Source organism: Lycium ferocissimum, chromosome 3 (assembly GCF_029784015.1).
Source record: "Lycium ferocissimum isolate CSIRO_LF1 chromosome 3, AGI_CSIRO_Lferr_CH_V1, whole genome shotgun sequence".
Taxonomy (NCBI): Eukaryota; Viridiplantae; Streptophyta; class Magnoliopsida; order Solanales; family Solanaceae; genus Lycium; species Lycium ferocissimum.
In genome coordinates this window covers 23882569-23909058 of record NC_081344.1, presented here as the reverse complement: position 1 = coordinate 23909058, position 26490 = coordinate 23882569, and the positions used below count along the sequence as shown (strand labels likewise).

The following is a 26490-nucleotide window of genomic DNA, read 5'->3' as shown; positions in this document are numbered from 1 at the left end:
GTGTAGCTCTTTTTATACATAATAACTTGTGTACTCTAGGTAGATATATAAAAAAAGGTATTATTTTTTAGCATTGCACGAGAAAAAAGAACTAAGATATATAAATTATATGTCCTACGTACAGGAGAGTTTGAGTATGAATAGGATAGTAATTATTTAAATAAAATCTAGATACAAATAGGATTGGAATTATTAAAACAAAATCTGGGTCTTTTTACTGTTAATAAAATGAAGTGTCCAAGAATTTGATTATCAATAGGATTGAAATTACTATGTTACGATTTGATTTGGATTATACAACTAATGAAGTATTTTACATTTTTGTACAATGATATTATAGAAGAGAATTAGGATTAGATCTAATTAATGATATAAAAGTCGTTCAATACTTAAATGATATTTTGGTCAATCAACATTTATATTCGCACTTTTAAAATAATAGATATAGATAGATTTAATCCCTACTTATAACTTTTTCCTAGTACCATTTGACCTTGGATGAGCCTCCCTAATTTTAACTTGTTCAAACATCCCCACTGACACCAATGTTGTTACCTCCGCCTCTGCTCCACACTGGACTCTCATCTTTCTGCTTTTACTTAAATCTTAACGCTTAACACACATCCTCATTCTCACCCTCTAAATTCATCAAATACACACTCACTTTTCACAATACATCTTTCATCAATGGCTTCTACTGCCTTGTCACAAACTCTATTCTCCACTCTCAATTATCACAGAAAACAATCACTTGTTGTTTCAAGATCACATTCCTTGAAAACCCAATTCAAGAAGAACAAGAATGAGTTCATCACCAGCTGTGTCTCTCCTGATAGTGATGCAGTTACCAAATCTGAAACTCCAATTGAATTGAGTATGCATTACCGTTATTCTTTCTTATCTCTTTGTATTTCTCTTTTTACTATCCACTTTAACTGTGGGTTTGGACTTGAGAACAGATTATTAAAAAAAAAAAAAAAAAAAAGGCAGCGCGGTGCACTAAGCATCCCGCGTTCACGCAGGGTCTTGGGAAGGGCCGCACTGCCGGGGTGTGATGTAGGCAGCCTGCCCTGCAAGACTTATAGATCACACGGAGACAACTTTACCGTTGCTTCAAGGCTCTCCTTTAAATTAGAACAGATTATCTCGTTTGAATTTGGTTTTTAGGGACCTGTTGTGAAAGAATTGATTTTGTGCTTCCAAAAGTTTGTTTGGTTTCAAGAAACAAATTAAATAAAACATGCTTGGACAAGAAAACAAAGAAAAACTGTTTTTGAGAACAAATCAGTTTGGTCTGATCAAAGTTTGCATCTTGGTTTATTTGTAGGATACCCAGCATTCCCTACTGTGATGGATATCAATCAGATTCGCGAGATATTGCCTCATCGGTAAGAAGTTGCTCCCCGTTGTAAGTAATTATTTATTTGTTTCAATAATGTGAAGAGGCTGCTGAACTTGCATTGTTTGCAGTTTTCCGTTTCTACTAGTGGATAGAGTGATTGAGTACAATCCGGGAGTGTCAGCTGTGGCTATCAAGAATGTGACAATTAATGATAACTTCTTTCCTGGTCATTTCCCTGAGAGGCCTATCATGCCTGGTGTCCTCATGGTTGAGGTATGTATCTCATTCACTTTTCATTGCTTGAAATTCTAACTGAGTCTCTTCGTAGAATGTGAATAGAGTAAAGATCCTTCATTAAAATTATAGTTTTTCTTTATACTAATTTTTGTACCACTTATGATGTATATTGGGTTAAATTTCAAGAGTGCATCTATACGGTCATGGTGTTATATGTTAAAGTAATTGCATTTGCAAATATTTTTAATAGGAAACTTCAAGTAGTTCACGATTCATCAAAAGCTAATATTTCTGTAACCAACACTTGTTGCCTCCTGTGTCTAGAGTCTAGACATTATGATTGTCAAACAGTAATTATCATTGCAAAGAATAAATCTTATAATTGTCAGATACGTCAGATACATATGAGACATGATGTCGTAAAACAATTGCCAAGAGATGGAATAACTTCCATTGACTATGTGAAGCTAGAAGTAAATTTGGCCGATCCTATGACAGAGACTGTTGGAAGAAAATTAATTCGTCAAACCTCAAAAGAAATGGGTTAAGGCCAACAAGATGTCAATAAGATGGTAACTCAACCTATATAATTGGAGATCCCATAAAGTAAGTTCATATGGTATTTTTTTTTATAGCCATGGTTTTCGGGTGAGCTTGCATGTACCTCGACTAATTTCATGGGGTAAATGCTACCCTCCACCAGCACAGGTACCGGATAACTCTGTCCATCAAGGCTTAGACAGATGAGAGGAAATCATGTACTCCCTCCATCCCAAAAAGATTGTCCTCTTTTGACTTGACACAAAGTTTAAGAAATAAAGGAAGACTTTTGAAATGTGTGGTCCAAAACAAGCCTTAAATATTTGTGTGGCTGTAAATCATCTCATAAAGTTAAATTGTTTTTAAATATAGAAAGGGGACAATCTTTTTGGGACAGACTAAAAAGGAAAGGAGGACAATCTTTTTGGGACAGAGGGAGTAGTATTTTGTCTCCGTCGGGAATTAAATCTGAGACCTCATGGTTCTCAATCCACTTCATTAACCACTAGGCCACTCCCTTGGATGCTCTTATGGTAATGACAAGTTGATATTGACATTGAAGCACGGATCTTTATTGAGAGGATGCGTTATAACTCTTAATGAATTCATATTTCTTAAGGATAGTGTATTCAAACCATTTTACACTTGACAAATTCACCTGTATGAGAGTGGAAGGAGGCTCTGCTCCAAAAAACTTTGGTCAAGTCTTTCGAGCTCTCATGAATAAACCGGCACGCACTTGGCCTATTCGCACAAAATCGCTGTCGAACATCACAAGTATGGGGGTCAAAATGTGATCGGTGAAATCTCTGACTTAAAATAAGAATTTTTTGTTCATAGAAATATTATATTTCACCAGTAATTTTGAGAAATTTCTGACAAATTATATCCGTCTAAGTTTGGTTCATAGTTTAAAAGACACCAAACCTATTGCATTTGGACCATACAAATCCAACGCTCTTAACCTTTTATTCCTAAAATATCTTTTGAAATATGTGGGTATTGTTGACAATAATTCAAAAGCCAACTGACCAAGTGGCTTCAAGCATGGCAAGAGATCATTAAGTGGCATCTTGCATGAAATTTTTGGACGAGTGGCATGAGTTAAAACCTACTCTACCCCTATAAATAAATCTCACCATTTCCAATCAAAGGTATGAACAAGCCTTCTGCCACCAATAAATTCTCAAGCTCAATTCTCTTCTAGTGCTCTTTTTCCTCTACAGATATTTAACTGCGTTCTCTTATTCTCTTTTTCTGACTAGCTGGTGTGTTATTTAGATTTTGTTGTTCCTGTTCCCTCTTCTTTAAAGGAAAGCTTGTTTAATCCTGGAAGATTTTTCACACTGAAATAGTTTCAGAGCAGTGCCTAGCTCGACTCAAGAAAATTAGTGCATCTGCTCATAAATAATCTTGTAGTAATATTCTCATTGTTATTCCAATGGAGGAAAGATATAGAAAGAAGTTCAAAAAGATTGACAACTACACCAATTTAGCTATAGAGAAGATTGCCCAACAACACTTTTTGCATGATGGACACAGTTTGTTTGGTGTGATCTATGTTGAATTGAATGGCACATTGACATAGTAAGTGTAAGAATATACTGTTGTGTGGTTTGTGATTTGGGCATTTGAAACTTTTAGAACCATCTTTTGTAAGGATGTTGTTCTCAATATGCTGTACCGTGAAACATATGTGCGTGATGAGAGAAATTGGTGGTTGTAATTAATACCAATTTCCTTATGGGTAAAAACAAATGATACACGTCATGGTAACCTTCAGCACCAAATTCTCATGGACTCGATGTTGTCCCAGCATGGAAGAAAAAGTGAAAAGTGTGACAATGTGCATATTATTTTGGAAGTTTAAAAGTTACCGGTTTTAAAAAAAAAAAAAAAAAATTTGGAAGTTCAATATCACTATATAAACATTTCTTTACACTATTAGGTGCTGCAGCTGTTCATGATTTCTTCTGGTTGGCATGTAGTTTTCTATTGGTTCTTTATTGACACGTCTGTGTGCCTGTTTCTTTGGTGAGAGTAATTAGCGGTTGTGCAACACCAGATTCCTCCGTGACAAAAGATACTACAATATACTCCTTTTGGGAACCTTCTGTTCTAGATCTTCAAGGACCTAATGTAATCATATCAAAGAAAATGTGAGATTTTAGAATTTCAATATTTTCTTCCTCTGATCAAAATGCTTTCTATTCTCTAATGCAGCTGTCCAGTTTTTGTTGAAACTGGTAAATTTGTATTCATAAGCATGTCCTAATGCTGGAGACCTCCAAAAAGTGTCTAACAGAACAGAAAAGGAAAAGAAATACTTACAGAGTTCTAAATAAATCTACAAATTGGTCTTCTAATCCTATTTCCTTACCCCAAAAGTAGAACGATTCAATACAATTCCATTTAACTTTGCGAATGGAATTGGATCTATCTTCAAAGCATCTCCCGCTCGTTTCTTTCCATACAGTCCACCAGATGCAATGTGGTATCATCTTTCTGACTCTTGCTGCCTCCCCTCTCATCCAACAGCTAGCAGATCTGCAGTATGTTCAGGCATGGTCCATTTTGTCTCTGTGAGGTTGAGGAATATTTCCCAAAGTTGTACTGTGAATTTGCAATGTAGGAATAAGTGGCTGTTGGTTTCATCTGTTTCTTTGCAAAGCAAACATCTGGAAACTATACTAGCACCCTTTCTCTTCAAAACTTCATGTGTCAAACAGGCCCTCTTTGCCACCAGCCAACTGAAGCATTTCACCTTGGTTGGAGCTGGTCATTTCCAGGTGTTTTTCCATAATTTTGGTTGCTCCCCATTCTGCACCCTACCCTCCTTCCTATATGCCCTGTTAACAGTAAATTGTCCATCTCTGTTGTGTCTCCGTCTCAGATTATCTGGATCAGTGCTGGTGCTATTGAAATCACCAATCCTATTCAGGAGGTTAGCCACCCTTTCCACCTCCCAATCATTCAAAAATCTTCTAAGGACAGTTCCAGCCCTGTGCACTCCAAGCTTCATCAATAGTGGCCTCTGGATTGTTGCAAGATTAAACAAATCCGGAAATGCTTCCATCAGTGGCATTTGTTCATTCCAAGCATCCTTCAATTTTTTTATTTTTTTGCCATCTCCTATGTTCACCAGCAGATTCCCTTCTAACTTGGGCCAAAGAGCTCTAATAGTCTTCCAAACCCCAACCCCATAAGTAACATTGCACAAATTAGTACACCAAGGATTGAGTTCACCAAACTTGCATTTAATTACCTCCTTCCACAGTGCTTGTTCCTCACTATTGTACCTCCATAGCCATTTCATCACTAGCTATTATTTTTTATTCTCAGATTTCTGATGCCCAACCCACCCATCTCTTTACCCTACTGTGCTGTCTTCCACGTAACCAAATTGTAACCTCTGCCTTCTCCACAATCATGCCACAGAAATTCCCTTCTAAGTCTATCCAATTTTTCCTGAACATGGGAAGGTAAAGGGAATAAGGACATTACATATTTAGGAAGAGAATCAAGGACAGAATTGATAAGTATAAGCCTTCCTCCCAGAGATAAATATTATGCCTTCACTTAGCCAACTTCTTTTCTGTTTTCTCCACTATACTCATCCCAAATTTCCCCAGCTTTGTGTTTGCTGCCTAAAGGCATGCCAAGATAAGTTGTAGCTGTCCAGTTTAGTATCAGCTTTGTGCAGCTGTCCACTTTATTTCCTTAATATTAAAAAATAAGCTAGAGACAGTTTGGAGTTTGCGGCAGCAATGCTCCCATTCTTTTTTCAAAGCTTGGTGAATGAGTTGTAAGGTACATACAGGTCAAACAAGGACTTCTCTGATAGTATTGTATAGGAAGCAGGGGGGATTTGATGGCTTTTGAGAATGCTAAATATACTCATATGTTAGCGATCACTGATCACCAGGTTTAGGCGCATCTTGTCTTACTCTGAGAACTCCACAACTTCTAACCATTTAAACCATCTCAACAATGCTTCCAGTCAATCACTCGCTGTATATGATATTCTTTCAATGTTTTGTTTAAAAAGAGTCCTAAAAAGTAAAATCTGCTGAAGTGAAGAAGGATGATAATACTTCACGAGGAAAGGAAAATTTTAACGTTGTGTGTTGGTAGAATAAGTTAAATGTGGAGAATATCCTATAGCATATGTTAAAGGCGATTCCCTATTTCCTTCCTTTATTTTTTATAGTAGTTATTTAGATGGATAAGGTGCCCGAAAACTTTCTTTGGCTGCAAGATGTTTTGTTATCAGATTCTGATGGGTATCCATTTCTGTCAATTTAGGCAATGGCACAAGTTGGCGGCATCGTTATGCTGCAACCTGAAGTCGGAGGTTCCCGGGAGAATTTCTTTTTCGCTGGAGTAGACAAAGTAAGGTTCAGGAAGCCAGTGGTGGCTGGAGATACTTTGGTAATGAGAATGACACTGATCAAGCTGCAAAAACGTTTCGGAATAGCAAAGATGGAAGGTAAGGCATATGTAGGAGAAGATGTGGTTTGTGAGGGTGAGTTCTTGATGGCTATGGGCAGTGGTTGATGCTCTGCTGCTTTACTAGTTTGAATTCTGGCACTTTGATTAGTTCTGCATCTGCTTCCTCCTCATTAATGTTTGATCGAGCGAATCTAATTGAGGCTTTTGATGTATTTTCATTTTAAATTAAACCATAAATTATATACATTCAGTATTGAGTGCCAGTTTTCTGTATCTGAGTGTAGAAAATACTTAAGGAGGGCATCATTGGCCTTACATTTTAATGTTATCATTCTTTATTCTACGGCCAAAAAAGCAGTGAGTCACAAGTTGTCAACAATAAGGCTGAATTCTATGGTTGTGACTTGTGAGAATTCTACTCAGGTCAATTTTTAATTTGCAAATTATGCTAGCATTTCTTGCTACCGATAAAAACAAAGTTATGCTATTTCGTGCTCACTGGAATCTTCAGATTTCTCTAAAGCGTCGATATGTGAAGCAGATATCCAATGTTTGAAATTTGGAATTCATTGTTTTGACCTCTCTCACAAGCCACAACAGAAAATTTGAGCTACTATAACACATCTTAGAGTACTGTAATTGGATTTAGTAAGATGATAAACTCTTGTCAAGAAAAGAAATGAATTTTCTCAGGTGTACTCATAGCATGAAGTATCAAATCCAAGCTTTTGATTTCTTCTTTCTACACTCAATGATCCTTTAAAGTAGAATACTTAGATAAGAAAAGAAAGTGGCCCACAAAGATTAATGGTAATTAGTTGCATAGCACCCAGTCGGAACATGTGTCTAATTAAATTTGTCTTCAATAATTTTAAGTATTTTTTCTGTATAATGTATCGAGTATACGTGCCCAAATAATTTGGGTTGAATGCGCGTGCCACATGGACAAACAGGGGTGAAATAACATTAAACAAGAATAGCGGTGAATGGTCACCCGTAAAGTTAAAGTGTGTAACTGAATTTTTTGAGCAACTTTATGTATTTTTCCTTTAATATATACACCGGATATTGAACATGATCTTTGCGCGAAAGGTACCTGATTTTTAAGACAAATTTTAATAGGTGTCATTTCTAGGGATGATGTTAAACTTTTGTCCATGTTATTTTTTTTTAGCAAAGATAGATATCAGTCATAACTTGTTATCCACCTCTTCTCGTTCTTCCTTCATCTCTTCTCCTTCTTCTTCATATGTGTTGCAGTAATTTGAAGAGTTGTTGCTTATTTGTGGTTGGTTTGGTTGAAGAAACTTGAAAAACACCATTGTAGGGTTTTCTTAGTTTCGTTGAAGAAGACAAAGTTGTCTATTGATTTTAGAACAATTGGGTTGCAAATGATCATTGAGATATGTTGGGATTGATATTAAAATGTTGTATATCAAATTTGGAGCAATTTGAACATTTGAAGCAAAAACGTGTCGGTGAAATGTCTCAAAAACCTTTGGTGATCCTGTAGTACTTGTGAACGATTTATTCTAAAGTTGCGACACTATTTGTACTAAAGCCTTAGTACAAGCTATTACGGACACACCACGACTTTAGTACAAATTGTGTCGCAACTTTGGAATAAATCGTTTACAAGTACTACAGGATCACCAGAAGTTTTTGAGAAATTTCACCGACACGTTTTTGCTTCAAAATTGTTCAAATTGCTCCAAATTTGATATACAACATTTTAATATCAATCCCAACATATCTCAATGATCATTTTCAACCCAATTGTTCTAAAATTAAGAGACAACTTTGTCTTCTTCAACGAAGTTAAGAAAATCCTACAATGGTGTTTTTCAAGTTTCTTCAACCAAACCAATCACAAATAAGCAACGGCTCTTCAAATTACTGCAACACATATGAAGAAGAAAGAGAAGAGATGGAGGAAGAACAAGAAGAGGTGGAGAACAAGTTATGGCTGATATCTGTCGTTGCTAAAAACTATAATAACATTGACAAAAGTTTAACACCATCCCTAGAAATGATACCTGCTGAAATTTTTCTTAAAAATCAGGCACCTTTCGCGCAAATAGTATGTTCAATATCCAGTGTATATATTAACGGAAAAATACATAAATTGTCTCATAAATATACAGCTCGCACATGTAGTTTGCAGTTGATATAACTCATTGTATCATCTACAAGATAGATAATATATTTGTTCTGTATAACTATATATATACATTAATAAACTTTGTATATATATAATGTATATGCTTTGTATAAACACATGAAACTAACTCAAATTACAGTGTATACAAAACATAACTATACACACACACATTAATATACTTTGTATAGACAATGTATATGCTCTGTATAAACACATGAAGCCAACTCAAATTACAATGTATACATAATATATCTGTTTTGTATAGCTATATATATAAATATTACATATACTACAGTGCCAAATATGAATCATCGGAATACGAAGGTGAAATATGACAGTGAATGAACATGACACTGCAATATCCCTACACAAAGCTAAAGAATTCATTCAGACACTTAAACAAGCACCGTATGGGCAATCGTTGTTTTCTCCCCATAATTGGGCATTCTCATCAGCAAGTAGCAAACAAAATCATCCCCCAACGCAAAGATTCAGAAAGAACTAATTTATTACCGGACGGATTTGGAAGAATAGCCAAAATACGAACCGTCGGAGTTGAAACTTTCTGGCCAGATATGAACTTCCATGGCTTGATAGCCAAAATGGAGAGAGAGGGGTGAGGGACGAAGCTCGTGGTGAGCTTGTGGTATTGCGTCGAAGGCGGACCGTGGTGGAGGTTTTTCCGACGTCGGAGGACACAATTGTGGCCGAGTGGGAAAACAGAGATGGATGGGTAATAAGCTAATACTTGGGTTAGAATTGGTTGGTTAGATGTGTGGGTTGTATCACCAAGTAATTATCCCAAAAAAATTTCAAGTGATCCAATAGGCTTTGGATTAAACTCATGGGATCGCCGTGGCTTGTGGCAAGTCCATCCATTAAAAACTCCTAGTAATCCACCATGACAATTTGTACTAAACTCTTGGTGATAGCCATGAGTGGCATCCATCCGAACTTATGGCAATCCACTAGGATATTGCGGCCAAATTATGAGCCTAGAGAGGTTAAAACTTAAATAATGGCATGAAAATAACTTATTTGTGAAAATCTCCTGATTTTTTACGGGCTAGCACACTTTAATGAGTTGCTTTACTCTGAAAGGAAGATGACCTCTGGTCCTCTGGCTGCTAAGCGCTCTCGTGATTCACGGGAAGGAAAAAGTATATTGCATGGTACGAGATGACAAAAAGAGAGCTTAATATTTGAAATAACAAAGCTATGAAGTTTAGTTTTTGTCAGGTTACATGAGAGAGGGTGATTTACAAGAATGGTGTTGGAGGTGGTGAAATTGAACTTTTGAACCCGTTTGCCCTAAAGGCAAAACTTTAACTTTTGACCTAGTTCAAAACCACCCATTTTCAAGGTCATTGTGTATAATTTCATGCATGATAGATCATTGGAGCTCAACAACAAAACATATTGTGCATTTCTCAAGCTTTTAACACATATCACATACCTAATTCAACAGACCAAGGGTACAAGGTAAATTAGTCAAGCAGCACTCTTTCTAGAATATTGAATGTGAAAGAAGCACCACAAAAAGATACATGGAGTTAAAAGAAAGAAAGATAGTTATGTGAGAAAGGAAAAAAGAACCAAAAGAAAAAAAGGCTTTACAATGCCTAACCAAAAGCAGATTTACAAATTTCCCTTCAAGCATCATATAGACAGCTTGAACTTTTTCCAGTTAAACAATTGAAACCAGCATTTTTCTCTTGTCTGCTGTTCACTCAAAACAAAAGATTCGTTAATGTAGTGTATTTTCTCAACATTCAAGGCTCCAATTTTGGAGCACATGTCATGACAGCATCTGCCACGGTTAGGAAAATCTTGTCTTCTCCAATCATGTCTGGAAAACCAGATGCATGAAGTTTGTCGAGCACCATTTGCCCCGGATTTGCCAGAACAAGCTGTAAACACATTAAAGTGTGAATATAAATACCTGTCTTTTATACAGAGAAAAGATTGGTACAAATATAAAATTTATATACTGCTTGCTTACTTCAACATTTCTTTTCTGAAGGGACTTGACCAAATCTTCTAAGGCATGAATTCCACTGGTATCTATATCAGTAACAGCTGCAAGAAAGCATGAAGCAAGTTACTCTCAGCTACTCAATTGAAACCTCGAGGAAAAGGAAGTCGAAGAATTTAGTATTTGGAGAATTCCTTACGTGACATTTCAACTATTAAATACTGGATCTTCTGTTGATTAGTTTCTTTTATTTGTTCTTCTTCATCAGTTAGCCATCTTAGTATCCTGCAAAACATTGATTTTGATGCGAATCCAACTTTGGGGTAACAAGCAAACGATATCGTTAAGCTAATGAGGTAATTAGTACCTGTCCCTCATGTAATTGGAGTTGGAAAAATAGATAGCAGAATCAACTCTCACAATAAGAATGCCAGGGACTTTTGTTGCTTCCGGATATTGTTGTATATTTCTGTATACAGTAGTCCTCGGGACCTTGCCAAGAACAGCAATCCGAGGCCTTGTAACTTGGAGGAGGATTTTGGCAAATGATATAGCAACCTGATAAATCATAATATTGATGTTCAAAATTTGTTTTACTATGATGTAACCAATCCAAGAAACTAAGCTAAAGAAGAATTTTCTAGCTTGTTTACCGCGATCAAGAGGCCTATCTCAACAGAATCGAAAACCACCCCTAAGAAGGCTCCCATGCAAGCAACGAAATCAAACTTATCAATCTTATACAGAAGAGTCATTGCATCGATATCTATCAACCCGATAACGGCAGATATGATGATGGAAGCCAGTATAGCATTCGGTGTGTATTTGAACAATGGTGTAATCAGTTCTAGAGTTAGCAACACAACACAAGACATGACAATATTTGAGACTGCCGTTTGGCATCCAGCCATATAGTTGACTGCTGAACGAGAAAAGGATCCTGCAAACAGTTTCAAGTTCATTTGCAATCAATTTATTGAGAAAGTCAAATATTAATTATGGTAGGGCACAGAGGAATAAGTATAGACTTCTTGTGTTTTCACCTACCAGTAGCCACATAGCAGGATGTCATTGAGCCAACTATATTCATTGTTCCTAAAGCTACCATTTCTTTGTTCCCATCAATTTGGTAATCCTTCAATGCCGCAAATGTTCTTCCAATTGCTGCAGCCTCCTATAGTTCCAACAAGTTTGTAATATAAAAAGAAAGCTTTTCGTGAAAAGAATGCTTGTCCGAGAAATGAGTTTGGAAGCATAACTTACCGTTAATGCTATCAAACCAGCAATTGCACCAATTCTGAATCCCTTGGCTAAATATTCACCACTGAAATAAATCTCCTTCACTGAGGGGGGATTGATCCCTCGATCGATGTGTTTTACCTTGATGTTACAATAAGATCGAATTTAAGGCACATGAAGAGAAAAATCATATAAAGATAACATAAGAATTATGATAATATTTTATATCAAAAACTCACAATTTGGACACCATGTTTTTCAGCATGGAAGAGAAACACAAAGAGTGTTGAGAGGACAACAGAAATCAACGGAGCAATTGCAGGCACCCAAAAGTATTTCTTGTTCTTCTTTCCCTGTTGAACAATAAAAGGCAAAACAAAAGGAGAAATAATGGGCAATCAGATCAACCATGACGGTAATAGAAGTTGTAATTAAAGGGCAAGGAAATTGTATTGATTCTTACAATGAACTTGGCAGCTAGAAGGAAAGCCAAGAAAGATACGCCTATCACAATAGTCTGCCAGTTCCACTGGTCCAAATTAAATAGCAGGATAGTTAGTTAGCCTATTGACAGTTGAAGGGAAAAAGAAAAGGAGTAAATTGAGATTCTTGAATTTATCTCACCCCATGATGTGCTGCAGCAAAAACTGATTTCATAACAGAAACAATGTCGGTTTCCTTTGTGAATTTCTTTATGCCAAGTAGACCCTTCAGTTGTTGAAGGCTGATAGTAATGGCTGCTCCAGCCATGAAGCCAACAATGGCAGCATGAGATAGAAAGTCAATCAAGAAACCCAGCCTACAGAGGAAAAAGAACAAAAAATCATTAAAAAAGATTATAGGAAAGAATTGATATTAGCAACATGTATGTTAAAGCATGTAGCATACATATAATACTATTCTATCCACTATATTTGTATGGTCATAGAAATGAATTGAGATTCCAAACATACATGTTAAAGCATGTAGCTCTGGCCTATATATAATAGTACCATTTTGTATAGCCATTTGTATGGAACATCTATTTGAGAAATTTCTCTTCAACTGTGAACTTTTAACAGCAATATCTGAGCTTCAATCTCTCAAGTAAGTTGGATGCGGCTACATGAATTCTTACTGTCCATGTCGTTCGATTTAAGCTCATCTTAGTCCTCCAATATTATACTATAAAATAATAATTTTTCCTAGCATTTTCTAAATTATTTTAACTATAAACTTCTGGTTTCTAGTACTATTCATGTAGCTTTACTTAATATGAAATTTTACTTGAACCAGAGTATAGATTCAAAGTCCAAATTTACACCAAAATTCAGAAGGTGGCACTCTAATCAGAGCCCCTTCAGTTTTTCTTTGGGATGAAAGTAGTAATTATTGCATATTGAAGGAAGAGGAGATAACCTGAAAAATCCAAGAATGAACTGAGTAATGCCTGCAAAAAATGTAGCAGTGAAAGCAAGACGCTGATACTCCAGTTTTTGTTTAACAGGATCAACTTCTTGCTGAAGCATACTTCCAAGCAACAGAGACACCACAGCCACTGGCCCTATAGCAATATCTCTTGAACTTCCCATGAAGGCATAAACCAAAGGTGGCACAAAACTACTATCTGTAATAAAGAAAAAAGACAAGTCATTCTTTCTCTTCTAATAAAGAAGGGGAGAAGAGAAGGGTGAGGGATAAAGCAGTTAAAGGTGCCGCCTAGCGGTCAATGAAGTGAAAATTATATGCCGATGCCGCATTTATCCTAGGGTTCAACTAAATACAATATTTTCAACATGACACATACACATATATTTGAAAATCCAATAAAATTTTAAATAAATAATTTCAACCCATCATTTAATAAAATAATGAGTTCCGTGCTAAGAATCCTAAAGGGAACCCATGATCGGCTTCTGGTGAAAACCATGAGAGACTAGGGTCGGTTCAAAGCCAAATTTTTTAGATGATTTCTTACAATCAGCCTAAGCGTTGGTGTAGAAAGTTACTTTGGAATAGTAGAAGTACGTGTGTGCAAACTAATCCAGACAAGACGCCAGTATTATTTAAAAAAAATGAGAAGAAGATTGAGGTGGGGATGGGGAAAGAACGAACTTACATAGCCCATATTGAGGATCCAAATTTGCAAGTCTTGCATAACCAATATCCTGCGAGGCCAAGTTGATAAAACACTCGTTAACATCGGCAAAAAAAAAAAAAATGGAAAAAAAATGGAAAAAAAAAGAAAAGAAAGAGCAAGCTCCAAAGACTAGCTAGTTAATTTCTTGTGGTACTGTTATTACCTGAGGGATACAAAGACTGGCTATAGTAAGGCCAGCAATAAGATCACCTTTAAACTTGGACAAATTATAAGACCTTCCCCAATCAAGAATTGGAAAAACAGCTTGAATCCCAAGTACCAATTTCTTTGTCTTAGATTGGTCCTTAAAATGTCGCAATGGATCATCATGAAAAAATGTTTCCTTCACAGTTTCAGTAATCTCCTTAAGTAAATTTGGTTTTGGCGGAACACCAACTTTGTGAACATATGGCAAGTTCTCTGAGTGCCTCCGTGAAGAAGCCACTCTTGATATGTCCGTATCCATTTCTTCAGGATTGTCAGTAACACGACGACTCATTATTCTTCCCTGTTTACAGTATTAATCACCTTCAAATGTACAATATGAAGACGAAGATTACGATAACGTAAGTTTCCATACAAGAAAGGACAAAAATATTAAAAACAATAAATTTCCATATAAGAAAGGACAAGCAATTAAAAATAATATTAAATTTCCATACAAAAAAAGGACAAGTAATTAAAAACAATCTATTACAGTATTTATTTTGGTTTGTTTTCATGGGCCATCACTATCTATTTCTGTCACGTAATTAAAGGGCGGATTTAGAATTTAAGACACTGTGTATTTGAGTTAAGAAAAAAAGTTCTAAAATACTCTCTCCATCTCAAAATACTTACCAGTTTTAAAAACCAAGATAAAATTGAGTAAGTTTTTCCTATTTTACCCTTTATATTAATTGCAACGAGTTTAACCGGACCCAATATGTTTGACAACATGGATAAATATGCAAAAATCAACTAAAATTTAAACAAAAAAGAGTAAGCTCTGGACATCATTGCAAAAGTGCAATGGGTTCAGTGGTGAAAACATAAAGATTGAATCAATCAATTAGTTTAAATTCTTGATTAATTGGCTATGCCCCAAAACTCATAAGTTGGATCCCCCACTGCTTGCTAACAATGTAAAAAAGTTTTTTTAAAAATAGGCATTTGCATAGGAAGAAGAACAAGAAGGCCAAAGTGTACCTAGGAAAGAAAGATAATGGGGATGAGTTTAGGAGGAGAGATACTTAAGAAAAGGGAAAAGGGAGAGTGTTACTTATATAGGTTTATTGAGTTTCCAAAAGTCAACTAGTTTATTGATTCAACAAGACCTTACCAAAAGGGACATAGTGAACTTAGATTGAATTTAATCCAAATACAGAGGTCCTGAAGAAGGGCTGACCGTAAGGTTTTAAGCATGTAAACAAATGCAATTTTGCATTTGTTTAATACACAATGATTAGTGTTTGTGGATATCTAATTATATAAACTTGAGCTTGGGATCATTATGAGATATCAATGACATCCATAGGGTGTTGACTTAAAGAATTCAGTAAATAATCAGTTGTATCTTCAGCTTCAATGGTATATAATAGTAGTATTTCTTTAGTTTGATTTATTTTTTCTATTATGGGTTCAAAGTCTTCTCTGGCATATGAGAACATGGTTTATTTATTTTACAATGGATTGGATAAAGCTATGATAGCTACAGAACTTGTGTTTGCCACCACGAAGGTAGGATTTTCACTAAGGGGTTCAAAATATGAAAAAGTAAACACACGAAGAAGCTAAAAGATTTATTTGTAAACAAAAGAATCCGTTTTAGCACCTGAAAGTGCTTTTCAGCAGTTGACAGTTGACACTTATCAGCTATTTTTAACCAGCTAACCCAAACAAGAGTTGGGATATATATACTATTAACCATGTGTTTGGATATAGTATTTATTATAGAACAATTATTTATTCATTGTTTAATAAAGAATTAAATAGATCATGTACTAGTATGTGTGTCCTTTACTTATATAGTAGATGATTTAGTGTATAGAGTTTAGCTTATACACGGAAGATTAAATCGTCGGTTCTTATAAGTATAAAATTTAGGTTCACAATCAAAGATGGAAATTGGACAAAGCCATTGGTATGATTGTAGCACAAGATTAATATAATGTATCTTCATTATGGGAACGGTGTAGTTCCGTCTTCTTGTGCTATTACATTTTGTATGTATTGAACGGACCAAGTAGAGATAAGTGTTTTTGTGCCGAATATATAAAACAAATTCTCTAGTTCATTAAATGTACTTATACTCTTAATCTTGATATAATTATTATGATCAATGTGATTTGTTCATTATTTTGATTTATTAAAAGGTACGACTCAATTGCGGGTCTATGTATTCCTGGTAAATTGGATAATGGCAAATTACATTTGTGAAATAATAATTAGTAATAAGAAACTTTGAGATTGATGATACCCTTTTATGGATGCTTTATAAGTCCATGAAAAGCTCTTTGTGGATTTTGTATCCGTCACATGATGTAAGTTAAGCGAGAAATATAAAGGATTAAATTAGTCGATGAATTAAATTGTCAATAATTTAATTTATTTGATTGGTGTCTGTAATCTTAACATACGGGAGTTAAATAAGTTTTTAATGAAGGATTTCGAAATTAAACAGAGGAGGTGCAATTACGGTTTTCTAGTGGAATAAATTGTAATTTATTGTGGTAAGATTAATTCATTCATATTCGAATTAATACCACAATAGGAAACCTCGTTATTAAATCTATGGTCCCTGTTTGTGCTGAATATTCTAGAACAAGGAAAATAAAAGGAAGAATAATATCACTTGGTGGGTTAGGAAAGGGCTACACGTTTTTTGGCTGGGTTTACCCTAAAAACGTGTGTATATAAAGAAAGCCATTGAACCTAAGTGATTATTGTTCTTTAAGCCCGAATACTTGCCACTCAAATATTACGTTCATAGAACTTCAGGATACACAGTAGAAGACCGTGGAACTGGAGGATGAACGCGTGGATGGTTTTTGCTCGTGCTTGAAGGCTAGATTCGAGGTTGCATTCACGCTTCAAGAGATAAGTATCAATTTTATGTTTGATCAATATCTTTGATTATGTGTTGTCTATATTACATGCAAGTTTGATCCTGGCTATCTGCTTCCCCTGCGTATGCCTGTATTCCATCAATTTTTTCTATTATGGGTTCAAAGTCTTCTCTGGCATATGAGAACATGGTTTATTTATTTTACAATGGATTGGATAAAGCTATGATAGCTACAGAACTTGTGTTTGCCACCACGAAGGCGAGGATTTTATTTTAAGGGTTCAAAAAATATGAAAAAGTAAACACACGAAGAAGCTAAAAGATTTATTTGTAAACAAAAGAATCGGTTTAGCACTACGAAAGTGCTTTTAAATGAGTTGACAGAGTTGACACTTATCAGCTATTTTTAACCAGCTAACCCAAACAAGTTCTTTGCCATAAATAAATATTTCTCCTGCGGGTAGGGGAAGGGTAGTCAAAGGGGGTTCAATGTCTATTATATATTCAAAAAAATAATTTTAACCATGTATAAACAGCGTAATTTTTCGCTGATTGGCTCTTCCTCCCTCCGCCCCTGTTTGCCACGCCCTGTGCCATTGGAAGTGCTTCCAAATTATGAAATGCACCGCCAGATGTGATTGAAGTTGCATCTTGATCGAGAACATGAGACATTCACAAAGATAGAAAATTTATAGGTATAGGTCAAATGAAAACTCTCTGCAATGTAGAGAGATAAAGCAACTATCCATCCAACAACCAATCAAATCCACTACATGATATGACAACACACACTGACATGGAAGATATGCAGAGATCAAACACATTGACTGAAGAGACTGATGCATTGGCAGGAAGCAACACACCAAAATCATCTCAAACAAGTAACCAAGAACACAAGCGAACTACTACAGAGGACAAAGTAAGTTTTCGTGATACTCTTACTCGAAATTCTAATATAGATCCCATGGATGTACACTGCCAAGTAAGGTGGAAGTTCGGTTGTTGGTTGAGTTTTTCAAGTTCGGTTGATGATTTCGGTTTGATTTTTTAAAGTGGAAACCGAACACCGCACCGAATTAGTTCGGTTCGGTACGGCGTTTTGAAGTTCGGTTCGGTTTGATTTCGGTTTTCTAATTCGGTTTTGTGGCATTGATTAAGCAATAGTCACCCGTTACCAAATGATTCATGATCAACATATCATAACACTATCAATGATTAGAAAACAAGCTTGAAAAAATAGTGGAAAATGGATGACACCAAATAAAAAGAAAAGGGAATCAAGAATGTCTTTACTACTTGTAGCAACTATTAACCAACTTCTGAAGCTTGAACCAAATACACCAGCTAATAGCGCCAGCAGCCCGGCGGCCAGCGGCCCTACGGCGACGGCCAGACCTACTACGGTACAAGGGTGGGCGGAATAATCCCGATGAGTGATAAACGTGTAATGATATTGATATATATTATATATTGATATAAAAAAATATTATGTTAAATTTTCGGTTAAACCGAAAAATCAAAAATTCGAAAATCCAAAACCGAACACCGAACTGAACACCGAATTTGCTATTTAAAAAAATCGGAACCAAACCGAAACACCGAAAATCGAACTGAATGGTTTTCGGTATTTATGCCCACCCCTACAAGTGCCAAGCCATTAAAAACTTATCCATTGAAGATGAACTAGAAACCCCACTAATCACCCCAACTTCATCCCCATTACTAAGGAAGACAAATCCAGACTCTATGAATGATGGAACACCACCATTACTATTAAACTCTTAGGGAAAAAAATGGGCTACAATGTCCTCAAAACAAAAATCCAACGTGTGCGCCTATTTAGATCTAGGTAATGATTTCTACCTAATTAATTTACCATCTATCGAAGCTTTCACAAGAGCCTTAAACCATGGACCCTGGTTCATCGGCCAACAACTGCTATCCATCCAAGCATGGACACCCAAATTCAATCCTTACCAACACCAAACCAACTACACAACCATCTGGATTAGACTCCAGAAACTACCTATTGAGTACTATGACCGAGACATTCTTACCAAAATTGGGGGTACTACAGGATCAGTCCTCCGTATTGACAGCTGCACGACCCTAACCACCCGAGGACGATAATTTGTATTCTGGCCCCCCTAGACAAACCATTACCCAAAGATGTTTTAATTGGAACCCACTTACAGCAAATACACTATGAAGAAACCAACCCAATATGCACTACTTGTGGTCATTTAGGCCATAATACCCAACATTGTTCTCTACAAAAACCAAAGGAGAATGAACCCATCTTGGCAGCCACAACTAGCGGTGGGTGGCAGACAGTCAACTTCCCCAAAACACGAAGCCATTACCACCAAGATCAAAGCCATGAAAACCACAGAAATGACAAACAAAATTGCTCTGTTAGCCAAAAAGAAAACGAAAAAGAAAAAGAAAAAAAAAAGAAAAAAAAATTCCATCGGAAAAACTAAAGAAATTGACACGAAAAAAAGGGAAAATAGAAAACATCAAACCCACAAGCCATTTGCCCCACCACAATCTTGAAGAGTCAACACCATGGACCCCACCCAACAAAAATTACCCAACAACCCCTACCCCAAACTTAGGGGCCAAGATACAACAAGTGGACAGCAACTTGACAACATCTAACACTTTTAGCCTACTCAGTGACACAGACGTCATCCATCAACCTACCCTACCCAAATTAGAAAAAAATAAGGAAACCACTAATACACAAAAAGAAAAAAAAAAAAACAAGACACACATGTACCCAAACACCATGCTTTTCCCACTACAGTACAACACCCAGTCACAACAAAACATAGTACCTCTTTTAAAATTCATAAACGTACTAAACCTGACACAAAAAAAGGAAAACCCTACATTACCAAAAAAAAGTTACTTCATTTCCATAACAGGAATTATAAAGTACAGATATGACACATAAGACCCCTCCATTTAATAACACACATCAAATACAAACACCTTTTCACCAAAAAGAATAGCTTGACCCGATTTTGAACCCATCCCAATCACCTGAACTACACAAACCCATAGACCTTACTAGGAATAATCATCATCCCGCATTTAATGAACGCAGTCTTTCCACTGACAGACACTCTTCTCAAACCCCAGGGAAAATACAGTGCAATTATGACACTCAAATCCCTTCACCACTGCTGCATCTTACCACCTCACCTCCTACGCCAAACACCATCCCCGCCACTACAAATGTACTACCTCTTCCCAATACAGACCTCACCTCCAACATACTACCTCTCACCAAAAAAGAACAAAGTTTAGAAAATGCCTCGCCATTACTCGAACCATCACCAGTTCTACCGAAGAAACCGCCACCACCACGACCGCCACAATCACCACAACCACAACCACTACAACCACCACAATCACTACCACTAAGCGGAATTCCCAACCGACCACCTCCCAAGCACCACAGACATCCAAATACACTCACCCACGACCACTTACTATGTCCAAGCATCGTTTTTTCGGTCACGTAGTGCTCATAACTCAACAAGCGGGGGTATTACTCCTACCAATTCCCTCAAGCTTATGCGGTATCGAGACAGCATCACTCTCCGCCCGGCAAGACCGTCAACGAGTCGAATCCCACTCCCAGTCTGGAACTTGGAATTGTTGCAACAACATGCACTCCTGCTATTGGACAGCACACACCTACTGACCCACATGGTCAACCAAGGGATTTACTCACACATGCAAACCCAAACGGCTCTTCAGATCCTACAGGTCCAAAAGATCGGAGCTTTGGAGCTCATTCACCAATTGAGCGTGTTCAATAGACCCAACAACCAGGCACAACAACAGAACATGGGGGAAAATACTTCGAACCCCCAAAGCTCAAACCAATATCTAAACTCGTCGCCCTCATCAATGGAGCAAATCCCACAGCTGCCAGAATCACTGGATGAAGACGACCAGGTAGTACCAAAGCTGGCACCAGAACAACTACATCCACAGCCAAAGGGAAGTGAAAAACCAAGAGATGGAGGATTAGGAGATCGAAGAGGAGGAGGGACAACAGATTCAAGCATAACTCTTGCCATCCAGCTTTATGGAGGAATTACAACAGACCCATCAGACAACTGGACAATGGCTGGGAGAAAACATCTTAGAACAGATAGTACAAAACATAACACTGGGGAATCTTTATCTCCGACGCTCCATGAAAACGAAGAAAGACGCTTCCTCGTAATAGTGCCGAAAGAGGTACTGAGAGTGGCACTCAATATCAGGTTGTACCGCCAGACCTTGATACACAAATATGCTGTGCTAATATTACCTACACTGATGGAATCCGACATTCCAATGACAAAAAGGACATCACATCCATTGCTATCTCACCTAGCGATGTCACTAGCCCCAGGAGTGAGTTCCACCATACACTATGAATCCCAAATGAAAGCCTTACTGTGGAACTATCATGGCTGTAATAGCCCGGATTTTCAAAGAAATTTTAGAGCTATTGTTGGATGGAACAAACAATCCCACTATAATATGTTTAACCGAAACAAAAATGACAAACCACTACCCACTCATCACGCAGTGGGTTTCACTGACATGTTTGATATAGCTGCAGAGGGTTACTCCGGCGAGGTCGTGTTCATGTGGCAAAGTGATGAGCTGTGCATGGATCTAGTCGCAGTCACTGACTAAGAAATACATGTCAATGTGCAGGTTAGTGTAAATTCCTCCCCATGGATGATATCATTAGTTTATGCTAGTACTAAATACACCAATAGGAAAATATTATGGAACAATCTCCAAACTGGTGGGGCCCACAATAAGATTCCTTGCCCGGGGCAGCCGTTGTGACGATTTTAATGAAGTGTCGCAGCCTCTGAAAAATATGGGGGAAACCCTATTAATAATAAAAGAGCAGCCACCTTTGTGCAGTGCCTAAATAATATTGATATGATTGACTTAGGGTTTACGGGTAGTAAATACACGTGGACTAATAAAAGAAAGAATAAGAATAACATAATATTGGAAAGACTAGACAGGTTTTTTGAGAACTTGGATTGGCTAAGAATTTTTAGGGATGCCACTGTTACCCACCTACCTCGTACCCACTCGGATCACTGCCCAGTCCTGCTAAATCTAACTAGACCTATGAGCAAACCTAAAACCACTTTCAGATTAGAAACCATGTGGCTTAATCATCCTGATTTTATAAAACATTACTAAATCACACTGGACTAATAACAATCATTACTCTAGCGCTGTTGACTCTTTCACTAAACACATTGACTATTGAAACAAAAACACTTTCGGAAACATTTTCAAAAATAAAAAGATCCTCCTCTCTAGAATTGAAGGACTCCAAAAAATGAGTGAGTCTCACAAACAAGTTTTTCACCGTGACCTAGAAGACCATCTCATAGCCGAATATAACACCATCCTTAAACATGAAGAGGAATTATGGAAACTAAAATCGAGAGTTCAATGGTTAAACGAAGGAGATACTAATACTAAATTCTTCCACATCTCCGCAATCCAGAGGAGTAGGAAAAATAGAATCCTTGGACTAAATGACAGTGTAGGAAATTGTACTTATAATCTAACTTCTATAAAAAATATATTCCCCAACCACTTTATATCCATTTACACCACGAAACTCACCAGCTATCCCATATATACACCCCCTACCCCAGCAAATTAAATATCCTCACTGACACAGACTAGTCATTCCTTACCAAGCCTCTGACCTCTTATGAAATCAAGAAAGTAATAAATTCTTTCAAGCCCCTAAAGCACCAAGCCCTGATGGCTTACACCTCATTTTCTTCCAAAAGTACTGGGAGGAAACAAAAGATGCTGTCACCACTACATGCATGAATGCTTTTTCCACCCTCAAAATACTGGAAGACATCAACCATACACTGTTACCGTAATACCCAAAATAAAAAATCCTTCCACTATAGGCCCATTAGTCTATGCAACACCACTTACAAGACTATTACAAAGATTATTGTCAACCGTATCAGGCCTCACCTCCATCATATCATCAGCCCTAATTAGTGTAGTTTCATACCAGGAAGAAGAGCTGTAGATAATGCTATTATCGTCCAAGAGTCCGTCCACTCTTTTAACAAAACTATTGGCTCAGGTGGAAAAATGATATTAAAAATAGACCTTGAAAAAGCTTTTGATAGGCTAGAATGGACTTTCATCAGAAAATGCCTATGTGATCTTAACTTCCCAAACACATTAGTACCCTAATAATGAACTGTATCACCACTACTTCCACTTCTATCCTTGTCAATGGGCAGCCTACGGAGTCCTTCCAACCTACTCGAGGCATTAGGCAAGGCGACCCCCTATCCCCGTACCTTTTCATAATGCCGTATAGCTGCTCACTAGATGCGTGACCACCGAGTTGATATCCTAAATGGAACCCCGTCCAAATAAGCCAACCGGGAACCCCCGATCTCCCGCACACTCTTTGCGGATGACCTCCTCGCGACCATGGTGCAAAAATGCGCGCACACCATTATCAACACCTTTAACCCATTCACCCCGTTACGACGATGAATCAACACACCAAATCCAAAGTCCTTTATTCCAATAACGTTAGCCGGAAGGGCTAACGACAACCTAGCGCGATTCTAAATATTAGGGCAACCAACAATATTGGAAAATTCCTTGGGTTTAAGATTACCACTAACTACCACTAAAAAAGCGATTACCGATACATCTACAGATAGAATGAACGCCAGTGAAGGGTGGAAAGGCTAAACGATTAAGTTTAGGCGGAATTCTCACCAGGGAAATCGGTCCTCTCTACTCGTCCGTCCCCGCTCTGTCAACTAAACATTCTCCCTGTTACCACTAGAAAAGCCATTGACAAAATTCAACGAAATTTTCTTTGGGGCTTCACCCCAGATAAAAAGAAAATGCACCTTATCAATTGGGATACCGTCACAACCCCCAAGAAGAATGGAGGACCGGGATTACATAAAGCTACAGGGAAAAATCACTCCTTTATTCTAGCTATGTTGTGAAGATTAAAGAAAAATCCCAGAACCCTTTGGGCAAAGACCTCACTAAGTAAATATCATGACAACGAGAACCTGGCACCCACTACTACTCACGTACTAGCGCCGCATTCTACATGCACGGAAAAACCTTACAAAAATGAATACGCTCTTTAATAAGGGTATCTCCTGGAATGTTAGTAATGGAACAAAAATCAGTGTTTGGAATGATAACTGGTTCTTGCCATCAACCAACCTTAGAAACCTAATCCAAGGACCACTATAAAGAAAGGATGACTACATGCCTCACTCGAATCTACTAATCCAAAATAATAATATTAACCTCTGTACTCTTGGCTACGATTTACCACTACCATTTTCAATACTATCAAGAATACTTATATCCCGCTTGATACCCAGACACCTTTATTACCGGAACCAATGGAAATGGTGTTTTCATGACTAAGAGTGCTTACACATTAACCGCCTAAAAAAGCTTTAACCTCCGACCAGCTCTTATACTTGGATTTGGAAAATTAAATGCCAAAATAAAAATAAATATAGATATTTTCTCTGGCTGATAGCCCGGCCTTTGCCTCTACGGATCTTTTCCATAAAAAGATCAATCTTGCACAAAACCCTACTTGTTTCTCTTGCCACGAAGTGGCCAAAACCATCCACCGTATACTCTTCCCGATGTCCAAAATCCGGACCCGTTTGGGATTATTTTGGCATTCAAACACCACTGAGGACCCTATCAAAAATAAATTAGAGATTCTGTAAGCCGGTGGCGACACCGTTATCGGTCCAAACAACCCGATACCCGTGACATCCCTCCCGTCACCGTTTTGGCGACTTTGGATAAATAGGAACAACAATATGTTCAACCATACATCTCTCGACATCAGCGATAAAACGTTGACATGACCACCAGAATACCACCTGGTAGAAAACCACAACAACAACACACCTAAAAACTATTATAAATATCAAGTGGCACACACTGCGAAACCAACCACTATAAACTTAACATAGATGGCTCTTACAAACAAAATAGCACCATGGGAGGTGCTGGAGGAGTCATACGCGACTCAAATGGACAATGGAAGGAGGGTTTCGCAAGCTGCCTTATTGCATACTCCCCTCTTCATGCAGAGATTATGTCCCTGTTCAAGAGACTTGAATTAACCTTCACAAAAAATTTGTTTCCCCTGGCAGTAGAGACAGACTCTCAGGTATTGATACACTTATTAAATGAAACTGATAATCACACTTACTTTAATATTTTAAATGATTGCAGGTTCCTCCTAAAAGCGATGGGGCAGGCACAAGTCAGCCAGATATATCGTGAAGCACATGCTGTTGCACATACCCTAGCTCTATATGGAAGAAAAATGTGCTCAAACATGAGAACTAGGGAAGAACATGCTTTTTGGAACTCTACTCCTCCCACTTTCATTTCTTTTACTTTATGCAAAGACATCTGCGGAGCATGTTCCTGTGACTTGTTCCATTATGTAATAACTCTTTGTTTCCGAGTCCTCAAATTTTAATGCAAGCTACGTTTTTTCAGCAAAAAAAAAAAAAAAAAAAAAAGAAGCAATTTGTGCTGCAAAACGAGTACCTATTTTGACAAGAAAGAAATCGTTTTTTAGAGTGAATTCAGGCCGGTACATCATGATTAAAATGAGATGCTTCAATTGCTAGTTCATGAGTATATCATTAACGTTACTGGTCTTTCGAATAATGAACTACGTGAGATAAAGGAGCAGTGACTCTCATTAACCATTAGCTTAAATCTATAATCTAAAAGAATAAGGGTATGAGATGAGACATTTTATGTGGAATTAGCACAGGGCGAGAGACGCAAGCCCCAAGACATGGACTGTAAGCTAGTGAATCTTTACAATTTGCTAATTTATATATTAACAAAAATAGGAGTATAAGAAAATGGAAAGAATTATGAAAAATATAATAAATAAAATTTAACAAATAAAGAAACTGTTGGAAAATTTGCGATAAACCCTAAAAGTTCTAATATTACTATAAATAATACAAAATTTTATTAAATACCATGATATAAGATTCAACAACAACGTGCTACCAACCGATACATTAAAAGAGAAAATATAGTTTGGAAAAATTCTCATTCAACCTCCTGAAAAGTAAATGAATAAAGATAATAATTTAAATTTTCTCTTGAAAGACTATTCTTTTCATTAGTATTAAGTTTTTTATTTGAGCGCAACCAAGTATCAAATAGATAAAGAAAATGAGATAAAATCTTATATGAATAATTTACATTTACATAATACAACTCCAATATTGTGTGCATCGAGACGAGGGGCTCA

At 37.0% G+C, this 26490-nt stretch overlaps 2 protein-coding genes across 3 annotated transcripts; one reads left to right on the top strand and one right to left on the bottom strand.

Annotated features, from left to right (window-relative positions):
• The first annotated feature begins 556 nt into the window (after positions 1-556).
• LOC132050069 (uncharacterized) lies at positions 557-7014 on the top strand. Its single transcript, XM_059441109.1, has 4 exons — positions 557-874; positions 1328-1388; positions 1471-1615; positions 6425-7014. Exons 1-4 carry the CDS (start codon positions 688-690, stop codon positions 6674-6676), a joined length of 645 nt encoding a protein of 214 aa, XP_059297092.1. The 5' UTR covers positions 557-687; the 3' UTR covers positions 6677-7014.
• A 3114-nt stretch (positions 7015-10128) lies between these two features.
• Positions 10129-15403, bottom strand: LOC132050068 (sulfate transporter 1.3-like). 2 transcript variants are annotated; one of them, XM_059441108.1, is made up of 14 exons: positions 15254-15403; positions 14229-14593; positions 14045-14093; positions 13345-13552; positions 12571-12745; positions 12410-12475; positions 12186-12299; positions 11971-12087; positions 11755-11881; positions 11361-11647; positions 11075-11265; positions 10907-10992; positions 10735-10811; positions 10129-10642 (listed from the first exon to the last, which is right to left on the bottom strand). In XM_059441108.1, the coding sequence occupies exons 2-14, from the start codon at positions 14562-14564 to the stop codon at positions 10505-10507; spliced, it is 1971 nt and encodes a 656-aa protein (XP_059297091.1). In that variant the 5' UTR covers positions 14565-14593; positions 15254-15403; the 3' UTR covers positions 10129-10504. The 2 variants fall into 2 exon arrangements, with proteins under 2 accessions (XP_059297091.1, XP_059297090.1); XM_059441107.1 differs by lacking the exon at positions 15254-15403 and having other exon boundaries at positions 14229-14946.
• Between the last annotated feature and the right edge of the window lie 11087 nt (positions 15404-26490).